Source organism: Anneissia japonica, unplaced genomic scaffold (assembly GCF_011630105.1).
Source record: "Anneissia japonica isolate Jap-2015-1 unplaced genomic scaffold, ASM1163010v1 scaffold288102_len79963_cov164, whole genome shotgun sequence".
Classification (NCBI taxonomy): domain Eukaryota; kingdom Metazoa; phylum Echinodermata; class Crinoidea; order Comatulida; family Comatulidae; genus Anneissia; species Anneissia japonica.
Window position 1 is genome coordinate 52,374 of NW_022704005.1, and position 11,958 is coordinate 64,331.

Below are 11,958 nucleotides of genomic sequence, written 5' to 3' on the forward strand. Positions count from 1 at the left end.
ATAAGAGACAGATATATATATATGTATGTATGTATATAAACGAATAAAGAAATTGTGTACAAAAATTTAAGAAACAAAATTCTAGACTTATTTTCTTCTGGACCCGTGAGCTGATTTTTTTTTTTTTTTTTTTTTTTGTTCAGAAGTCAGGAAAGCTCATTTACCGCCATTTGGAATCAACATTTTCCCGGGGGAGGACTCCGGCCCCCTTTCTTTTTGGGGTTTATCTTTCTGTGTATATACTGGTACACACATAGGAATGAGAAAAAATTTACCTGACCGTTTTGAAGAAATTAAGTCATTAAAAGATGCTTCAGAAGTGGGAAAGCTCATTTCCCACCAGCTAGGAATCAAAATTTTCCCGAGGAGAAGCCGGACCCCTTTTTCTCTTTGGTGTTCATCGATTCATTAAATCGTTTTCAAGAGCGGGAAACCTAAAATTTTAATGACTTAAAGTCAATAAGACACCTTAGAAGCCGGGAAAGCTCATTTCCCGCCATCTGGGATTCAACATTTTCTCGACCCCCGTCTCCGTTTGGTCTCATTGATTCATGCAAAAAAGAATATGTAGGGCCTATGCAACTACTCAATTTTTGTTTTATGTATATATACACACATAGGCCTATTTACTGTAATAACAATGAGAAAGTTTACCTGACCATTTGCAAGAGAGGGAAGACCTAAAAGTTTTTGGAATTTGAAAGTCACTAAAAGACACCTCAGAAGTCGGGAAAGCTCATTTCCCGCCATCTACGAATCAAAACTTTCCTGGGGAGGACACCCGACCCCCTTTCTTTGGTGTTTATCGATTCATGGAGAAAAAGAACACGTATGCAATTATTTTACTCATTTTTTTTCTGTATAGGTCTATAACGGTACCCACATGCATTTTAAAAAGAAGCCCCCTATTTACATTGCAAAAGTAGCTCGAAATCAAGCACATTCAAATTTCGCAAGGAAAAAAAAGGCCCAGAGCTTTAATTCGAGGTTTTACGGACCTCGAATTCTCATTCTTTAGGCAACCAGCAATTTCCTTTTAAATCGGGTTACTATACCTATAAATAGTCCGTCAACTGATCATCGAGACCCCCACTTCACATTCGCGCCCCCCTATCACCTACCCCCTTCCTCAATTCAAGACTTCTAGATACGCCACTGTATCGAAGTCATTTAACTCAAAGTGTAGGATAACATCACCACGTCACACAAGAAAGCAAAAGAAGGCAGCACCCACTAAATTAACAACGTAGCCAAAGCAATTGCTACAAAACTTAAAATATATATACATATATATATACATATATATATATATATATATATATATATATATATTTATTTATTTTTTTATTTTTTTATTATTCACTTTGTTGGTGTTTTATGTACAAATCAATACCATTTAACCTCTTAAGGAAGCTGCGAATGTAATTTTTAGATAAACTTTAACTTGATTTTCTTCAGATTGTAAGAATCAATCTTTTTAGTGTATTTTCATCATACTTTTAAGTAAACTGCAGTTGTCATTATTGACTTTTAAGATCCAGAAGCCTAAAATGATGGATTTAACAGAAATGACGTAAACGCCAGGTGGAATTCAGAGAACTTAACGTTGAATTATCATCAGTATCCCGCAAGTTATTGTGTTTCTCGATTGTGTACTGCTTCAATTTGTGGCAAACAAGTAAATTGTATTAAAGCGGATATGCATCTTGGCGATTAATATGTTTGTGTTCCAATCCCTGGGCCCTGAGTTCATTGGACCTTGCCGCTAAGCCTCACCCCTTGTATATTGTTGTTAAGAAAACGATTGCTAATGGTTTGTAATGCTAACGGATCTTGTAATTATATATACACTTTATGTGTGGTTTTTGCTTTATTATTTAATTCTATTGTTTGTTTTTCTGTCTTGATTATACCTATATGTTAAGGTGAATATCGATAAAGAATATCTAATAATTACCTATCTATCTTTAAAAAACATACGCAAAAATGTGCGTTTGTGGACAACACGGCTGCTTGTTATACAGGCCCTCTTCTGATTGGTCAGTTGTTAAGTTTGATTGACAGTCTGGATAGCTCCATTCCTGTGACGATCGTTCATTATATATCCAGATGACACAGAACAAGGGGTGTTGCGTTATGGAGAGTAATGTATGACTGGAAATGGTCTGCCAGTTAATTGTTACCATGCGCCAGTGATGTTGGAGTACAGCAAGATGAAACTATTTATGTAATGCATGAATAAAGTTCAGGGTTTGTCGGATAGTAAAATGATTATTGTACATTTTAAGTGCTCCCTCCAAGCATAAATGTAAGCTAATACGGTGATTAATGAGCGAAGATATGGTGACAACTATTACGAAGTTCCCTCTTTTCAAGAGGGGATGCAAATGCTTTGTGAAAATGAGTACGCGGCGGCCCGCGGTACTCATTTTCACAAAAGAATACACTCAGCTGGTTAGCTAACAATAGGCCTATGCAAATTTACATGAACACCTGGTAAGAAAGGTGCAATCACGTTCTGTTGCCTAGCAAACGTCTGTATGTACTGTAGCGTGGGTTGTGGGGGTTAGCCTACTGATGTACTGTGTATAGCAGGGGACGATGAAGCATAATATGACTAGGCCTAGGCCTAAGTAGACAGTGCAATTTTATGTGATAGAAAGTACACTTTCGAAAGAAATAAATTAAAATAAGAAAAAAAAAATAATTAGGGCCTAAGAATAATTCAGTTGCAGACGTACCTTGTTTAAGTATTATATGCTAACTATGCGGCTCGTGTAGCCATAGCTAGACAAGGTACTCAGTGCCAAGCAGTGGTGTTTGTTTAGCCATGAAAAAAGCACGCCGGGAAAGTTTGCTTTACCAGGAAAAGGTGACGTAATCTAGCTTATGACGTATACATGCTAACTTTAGCGTGAGTGCGACGTCACCAAAAAATAAAAATTTTCTATTATAACCAAAATATATATATATATATAAAATACAAATTACAGCTCCCATTGACGTCTCAGTCGAGAAATACGTGTAGCTGAAGTTTTTCTCGAAAATCTGACTACAAAACCAAATTGAAATTCACGTTCCACTTCTGACCCTGAGTAGCTTCGCACACGCCGCTGAGGGCGGCATTCCGGGAACCCTGCGTCCAGCTAGTCAAATAACCTAGGTTTCTTATAAGTTATTATAATTCATTTGTATATATTACATGTTGTCTATGTCTTTCATGTTATATCCGTGTAAATAAAAGGTCCTGGATGTGTTGCTGGTATATCAATAGCTATCACCAACTTTTCTGGTAAGTAGTTTTTAAAGCCAAGACCTAACAGCGGCGAGGCCAGTGTGACCACTCACAATTTTTGATATACCTAATGACTGGGTCGAAATTACCCAAGCTTCAGCAAAAATTGCCCAAAATTACCAAAGCTTCCAGAAAATGCATTAAAATTTGAAAAAAAATGTGTTTTTCGCATATATGGTTTCCCTTTTAGTTCAATTTATAAACCATTTTTTATTGTAATTGTTTGTGTTAATTATTAAAATTAATAATCATGAGGTAATAATACAGATAGAAAAATACGCCCTCAGTCGGCCAGTGTTATCAGTAGATCAGTGATCAAGTTTTATTATGTAATGCATTAATTAGGTAAGATCAATGGCAACGCAAATCACAAATAAACAATTCTGAACCCATGTTTATAGCAATTAAGAGTCAATTAACAATGTTATGTGCACTTCGTTGGGTTTTGCTTACTTGAAAGGACTGACATGTACTTTGTTACTTCTTAATTCTTCCTCTATGACAAAAATATTTATTTTTCTTAGTAAAAATAAAATACCCAAGGATTTGAACGGAATACCCAAGAACCCAAGACCAAGTCAAAACACCCAAGATCTTGGTCACCAAGCAGTGGTCACACTGGGCGACGCCGACCCGATTCCACACAGAACCCAACGCCAAGCGACGTGCCCAAAAGTGAATTCAATGACAATCCTCTCAGATTATCGACAATCAGCAGATGTCCTTACGTCGTCAAGCGGTTACGAAGGGCGGATGTGTGTCCGACTTAATGATTCGTAAGGTGTTTAAATATCATGTTTATTGTTGTTGTATTGTTTGACTGTTTACAGTGACGAATTATTATTATGCACGGGGATGTTTTGAAAATGAGCAAGATCGTGTCCACAGAAACATTTTGACGTTTGCAGATATTGACCGTAAGGGATACGACCTCGAAGCACAGCAACATCAAAATATTAATGCAATATATATGTAAAATATGTACGATTGAAACCCGGGTGGATCGTGTACCGAAATGATCATTGTATATTACGGTTATCCGAGAAGATTTATTACCTCAACATACAAAAGAGCGAGCCGTAGCGGTGATATTATGGCGATTGATAAGGCGCCCATCTGAACCGCGCGACCCTATCTCAGACTCAACCATTCGACTCTGAGAAAACAAATACAGTAAGATGATAAATTAAGAAACATGCAAAAGGTGATTGTTGACACGTATTAAAGCTTATATCAGTTATAATCTCAGTTTATTCTGTTTTATTCTTGACTACGCGTACGTAACTCTACGAAAAGGGTGGTTAGGAGAGCGATATTAGAATTGAGTGAAGTGGGGAATGTACATGTTAATATAAGATAGAAGTTGGTGTAATTGGAGGGGAATAATGTGAGAGACAGCAATTTTGACAAAGACACACAAACTAGGAGTTGATGTGGATGTGATGACAAGACAAGTAGACGTGCCATGGTCAGGAGTGGGGTTTTGTAAATAATAAGGTATGGTTATGGAGTAGCTGAGTTATTCTTCTTTGAATCCCAAAAGAAGTCTTGACACTGCTGTTTAAATTGCCGAAACATCCTGACCATTTAATTGATGCGACCGCCCGCGCTTCAAATCGCTTTCTTCCAACTATATGTTGTCTGAATGTTGCGCCGCGTTTGCGGGGAAGCAGTCCAATATAACAAAACACTGTCAAGGACGTAGGTGCCGCGGTTGATTTGTAAAACTTGAGCTATGTCCACTGTAGTGTTGTGCAGTCGTCGTATTACATTTGCTGTTTCTCCAACATGGAAGTTTCGATTAGTGGTACTGATGAGCATGTAGACGTAAAAAGTGAATTAAGTGACTTTTCTAGGAAACCACAAAATAATATCAGAAGCAAATGAAATATGATAAATAGCAAATAAACATGATCTATATTTTAATCCAGATTGCTACGCACTCTCTAACTATTTAATTGTTGTTATAGTCTCAGATCAGCCTAATTGAAGAATAATATGAAAATCTTCCAAATATCTACAGGATTCATAGGAGCAAAGGTACTCAAACAGATTGGAATAAAGTACTTGACGATTGTATCTACTTTGTTGAAATGTATTTCCACGTACGTGTATGCTTTCAACTGTAAACGACGCAGTGTCTTTTGCCGGGTGGATGACGGTACTAGGTAACGTGCCTTGTGACGAGTATAACTCCCTATTGTTACATATAAATATATTTGTAAAAATATTAATACTATTTAGTATGCGAAATTTATTTCCTAAAGCAGGTAATTTGCAATGACAAATGACATATATTATTTATATTTTGCTTTCATAGCTGTTGCTATTTGCTTGGCATTTTCAACAAATGTATCTGTCGATTGGGGTTAATATTTGGCGACCATCTTAGTAACGCAATTGGATTTGTCACCCTTTTACTTATGATTGGCACCGCAACCCCTCCTGCTACACAGGTACGAAACATGATAATTAAAAATTACTTTACTACTCATACTACTCCCTGTTTTAGTTTTAGTACTACTGCAGCTTAATAATACTAGTGCTGTTGTTTCTGCTTTGAAAACGTTTCTTATAGTATTTGATTTCAATTTTTTAATGAATTTAATTTTTAAATTTTTATTATTATTTATCCCTTTACTACCACCACTACTACTAATACTACTACTACCACCACCACCACCACCAGGGGTGGCGCCAGGATTTGACCGACGGGGGGGAGGTCCCCGACGATGGGGCCGATGCCCCGAGGAGGGGTCAGATTTCCCCAACGAAAGCAAAGTGGGCGTGGTCGAACTTCGATTAAAAGATTACGAAAGTGGTCCTGGGGGGCGAATCCCCCTAAAATATTTGACAATTTTGGGGTTTCAAAGGCTTATTTAATCGATTTTATAATCTACTAATATGTAGAAAATACACATAATTTTTTTTCTCCACGATGTATTGTGCTTTTCTCCCTGACGGAGGGGCCAGCTCTCCCCGACGGGAAGCCGCGGCCCCCCCCCGGCCCCCGCTGGCGCTGGCGCCACCACCAACACCGCCACCGCCGCCACTGCTGCTGCTGCTGCTGCTTTCAAAGCCTTATTTAAATGAGAATTTATTTGGATTCAAGCAAACACACACTGGTAGACTAACCACTTTAAATCAAAACACTAAACACTGTACACAACCTTTTGTTCAGAATTTAATAGTCATTTTAGAAGATAATTCACAATTGATAATTATGTTTAATGTTTTGTATCGGGTGATTGGGAGACTCATTCTGATCCACCAGCAGACAGTCAGCTGTTTTCTGTCTCTGTAACTCTCAGCTTGTTTTCACCTTTTGGAGTTCGTTTCTGGTTGTTTTTCAACTTCAGGGCAGCACTGTCCCCTTTTCTTTTCAACTGACGTGTAATGTTGGTCTCTTCTTGATCCTGAGACCCCAGGAACCCATATGACTCTATAAAAAATTATATTCATTTATGTTTATTTATTATCTATTTAGTCACACTCTATACAATTCTGGTTTGAACGCATGACCGTAAAACCACGAATTGAAGCCCTGTGCTTCATCTTTTTTTTTTTCGCCTTCGTTTCGAATACATCTTACTGTCGATCATATATCACCTCCACCCCAGGGCTCGGTGCTTCGTACGGAGCATGACCCTCACCTTTTCTTTGAATCCGCCCTTGGATAATATATTATTATATCGATTTGTTTAGATGAGAAAGGAGTCGAAGACCGTGCGGAATGGACTGCGTAAATTCACCTACCCCATAAAACTATTGTTAACATCGGATTATATTATTAAGAATAAACGATAGCCCCAAAAGAAGAATCATTTTCAAGTTGAAATATAAAAAAAAAACTTTGTGCTTCAAAATTTTGGGGGATTGAAAACATTGTTGTATAACCACACGAGGGATGTAAACTTAAGCCGGGCACTCACTGCGTCTTACGATGGTCGTACGACGACCCCAACTCCACTCCCTGTGAGCCTAGACGACGCGACGCTGTCTGCTGATTGTGGGTGGCAGTCTGAACGGATCGTCATTAAAAACGACCTGTTGCGCGCGCGTCGTATCATTGCGTTTTACATAAAATCGCGTCGGACGACGACCGTCGGGAGTAGTGAGTGTCCGGCTTTTTGTTCACTGTTCCATGCAAAATACCAAAACAAGTCATATATTATTTTTTTTACCCATTTTTAAGTAACATTAAAATTATCAACTTGAACATAGAAATTAGTGTATTTAATAAGTGTTTATCCTTCATTTTACATCGAAAATGATAGCAAAACACTTCCATTATTATTTTTATCATAATTATCCAGATCAAAAATCAGGGTACAAATTTTTTTGATTTAATAAATTCTATGCTTAGGTTAATAATTGGTATATAACTACAAAATGAGCAAGTTAATTTCAAAATTTTATAAATTGCATTATACGTGTTGTTACATAGCTTGTTATGAATTTCATTACTGCACAGTATACTTTACACGCAATATCCCTAATAGACCTACCGTATATACTTTCGCAATTATCCGGATGAATAAACATAGGCCTACATACCTTAATAATACATGTAGGCACCTATCTAGCAATAGATAGACATTTATTTAGCCTGATATATAGATATATATATATTCAAACTTTATTTAAAAATTACATACAGAGATAATATCGTCGTTGTTTACTTACCTTATAGAACATAGTAATTGGTTTAGCATATACTTATTTTATGATCTCAATTTCTTTTCCGATGTATGTAGATTCCTAGCGAAAGTGCACATCGCGAAAAACTGTCCCGCTGAAATCTGTTCCCACTCTCCGACTGAGTGAAATCTGCGGCACAAAAAACATACACTCTTTGACTACGTCATCAGTATAATTCATCTTACGTGACTTCAGCATCATCTCCGATAGTATGTTACCATAGTAATAAGATAAATTGCATAGATGACTGCGAATTTGTGATTACGGTCCCGTCGCATATCAGAGTGTTTCTCATTATCCGCTCACAGAACAGCTCTGTATGACATGTTCTTAGACACGAATTTGTGATTACGGGCCCGTAGCATTTCAAAGCGTTTCGCATTAGTGGATTCATTGAGTTGAACAATGTGTACGTCCGTAACCACGCGATTTAAACAGTTGACAAGTCCTATAGGCAGGTTGCTATACCCAAGGTTTCTCTAGATATTGTGCATGGTGCAAAACTAACACAATAACAAAATTATTATCTAGGTGATGCCTTGATGACGTTTTAAATGAAGAGAAAAGGATCGTTTTTTAATTACGATAATGGCAAACAAGGCTTCATTATCTTTAAGCATAACTTAAGGTAATTTCACTCCCCGAGTTGAGTTCGCTCATCGCCCGCGCCATGGCCATCAGCTATATCTACCGTACTCGCGCGAATAAGCGCCCCGTTTGAATAAGCGCCCCTCTCGAATAACCGCCCCTCCTAACGTGAAAATTTCCTTAAGCGCCCTGTTTGAATAAGCGCCCCTCATAAGATTTTCTTTTTAGCAAGTCAATAATCCAATCAATCCTGGGACTGTGGTTGTTGGCATGATTTAAGCTGTAGAGTGGAAACACATTCTTCTTAGGTCAATATCAAAATGAGAATATTTCTCTTGGACAGATGAGAGCTCCGATCCCTGGACAGACAGTATATTTACAACTTTACTCTTTTTACATATTTGTCTATTCCTAGTCCTACTCCTCTTTCTCTTTTTCCGACCTTTAGCACATTCTCATCTAGTTTTCAAGAAAAAGTACAATGATCCTGCCATCCTGCTAATCTCAATCGGCCGATGGCCAACAAGCTAACCACTAGCATTTGCTATTTTGCTGTTATGTAAATATTCACGCATTCTTGTAATGAGCCATTTTCTCTGGACGATTATCTTTTCTAACCACCATTCGTGATGTCCTTATATAATCTTTTTTCATTCAAAAATTGACTCTTGAATTTAAATTTTCCATAAGAACCCCTCGATTTTCATTTATTTCCATAAGCACCCCCTCAATTTCCACTCTGTTTTCATAAGCGCCCCGTTTAAATAAGCGCTCCTGTTTGAATAAGCGCCCCTCAGAAAGTGCAAAAAAATTTAAGCGCCCGGGCGCTTATTCGCGCGAGGTTCCGCTTAACACATTGTGTAAACCAACGAAACGGAAAGAACTGAAAGGCACCGGGTAAAGATAATTATGAATCAAACATGGAAACGTAGATATATATCCTTAGGTTTACATTTGTAACCGTATTTACATAATCGCACAACCATCAATTAGACGAGCATAAATCATGTTTTCTAATCAAATGTAATAAATATTTTAAGTAATGAACATATATATAATGATACTAAATCAACCAGGCTAATGAGTGGATGTTGCAGTAATTGACAGGGTTGTTTGGTTTACTCTTTAATAATAATTATGACCTTGAATACAGTACGTAAATCACACACGTCTCTAACATGTTCAATTACTTGATAAAAAATAAGAATGATTGGGACTCGGTTCCTCCGCTATGAATCATGTCAAGCTTTTGTGTATACACGCATAATTCAAATTTGATGATGACGATAATGGTGGTGGTGGTGATGATGATAAAAATAATATTTATAATGATGGAGATCATGACAATGTTAACGAACTAATGTAGGCGGTAGGCCCCATGTCCAGGGTGTCTAAAAAGCTAGGAGATTTTGTGCCATATTGAGCTATTCTGAGACTGTCTCTTATACACATCTAGATGTGTATAAGAGACAGGAGTGTTTCTCATTATCCGCTCACAGAACAGCTCTGTATGACATGTTCTTAGACACGAATTTGTGATTACGGGCCCGTAGCATTAGTATTCATTGAGTTGAACAATGTGTACGTCCGTAACCATGCGATTTGAACAGTTGACAAGTCCTATAGGCAGGTTGCTATACCCAAGGTTCCTCTAGATCTTGTGCATGGTGCAAAACCAACAAAATAACAAAATTGTTATCTAGGTGATGCCTTGATGACGTTTAGAATGAAGAGAAAAGGATCGTTTTTTAATTACGATAATGACGAACAAACCTCATTATCCTTAAGCATAACTTAAGGTAACCAAGCTGCGTCTTGTTGGAGGCTCACACTTTGTATAGAATAAAACCGTTAACATCCAGCTTACTTGGTGTCTGGCTCATTCATTGAAGTCCGAACTCATCTAGTAACATCCATAGAGAGTTACATTATCTGTTCAATCCCATCCCATGCAAACACCTTCAGAGGTCGTCGCACAGCGATCTCGGAGTTGGCAAACTAATTCAACACATTGCCTTTTTCTTATTAGACAGAGCTAGTAGTCCTCAATATATAGCATGTTACAAGATGAAAAGTGGCCATAAACCAGTCAATTATCGCTGTAGTGTTTCTTTTTCGTTCAAATTCAATATGAAATTAAAATACAAAAGAAGACTCGGTCTGCACCAGAAACCAATGTCTTTAAGCCCTAACAAGACTATCATTTGAAGCTGAATACGAGACCGAATCCTACACCACCCCCGATTAGGTCTCAAAGTGGTCTCCGAATTGGATGGAGTACTGTATTTCAAATTTAAATAGATCATGCAATGCCAAATATACAAATAATAAAAACACGAACAGAATATACTTTTTCTCATACGTGGTATTACATCAGAGAAGGCTAATAAAGAATTAAGAAGTAACAGTGTATATGTGGCCTAATATGTTATACATGTATGTTTATGTATATACATCTTACACATGTATATAGATGTAGGCATTTATAAATATTTATAGATATATAGTTTATATATATATATATGTGTGTATATATATATATGTATATATATATATATGTGTATATGTGTATATATATATGTGTATATATATATGTGTATATATATATGTATATATATATATATGTGTATATATATATATATGTGTATATATATGTCTGTATATATATGTGTATATATACGTATATGTATATATATATATATATATGTATATATATATATATATATAATAGAGACAGATATATATATATACACACACTATGGTAAGACATTTACAGGAAAAAAAATTTCTCTTTGTTAGCCACTATCACGTGTGGGGAAATAAATTTATGATTAAACAAAATTTATGAATAAATGATAATAACCACGCTCGAATGAAATGTTAATATAACATCTTGTTCCTATTCGAGCAGCTCTGTTGTTATTTATTTAGTTATGTTGTGTTTACGGTGCTAAGCTGCAAACCAAATTTAAATATTTTTCGTGAGGTTAACCCATTCAGCAATATGTACCACAGTCGGGTCGTCACAACGCCAGGTAGCGCCCTCTGCTGCCAACCGGATGTTGGTTACCGTTCATTACGCCTGAATGCCTGCATAGGCTTTCTGGGGCATCTTAAAATCTAATATTTTACAAAATCAAAATGTACTAAAAACACAAAAGCTCGCATTATATTAGCTATCGAACACACATTTAATCAATTCAAAAATACAAAGAAAAACTAAGATACAACATCTTAATAATTACGTTAGAAATTGCGACCAATGGTTTGTCAGTGGAGAAAATGGCGTCCGGTTAACTCATTTTACAACGGTAGCACGGAGTAGTATCACGTGGTATATATATATATATATATATATATATATATACATATAT

At 36.7% G+C, this 11,958-nt stretch overlaps 1 protein-coding gene across 1 annotated transcript in view; it reads left to right on the forward strand.

Annotated features, from left to right (window-relative positions):
- Positions 1–3,255: 3,255 nt before the first annotated feature.
- The window catches only part of LOC117104582, a gene marked incomplete at its 5' end in the record, with an annotated part of 14,133 nt that continues 5,430 nt past the window's right edge, over positions 3,256–11,958 (forward strand). Inside the window, 3 exon segments of the mRNA XM_033245434.1 lie at positions 3,256–3,292; positions 5,319–5,463; positions 5,616–5,751. Coding sequence (XP_033101325.1) covers positions 3,256–3,292; positions 5,319–5,463; positions 5,616–5,751 — 318 coding nt within the window.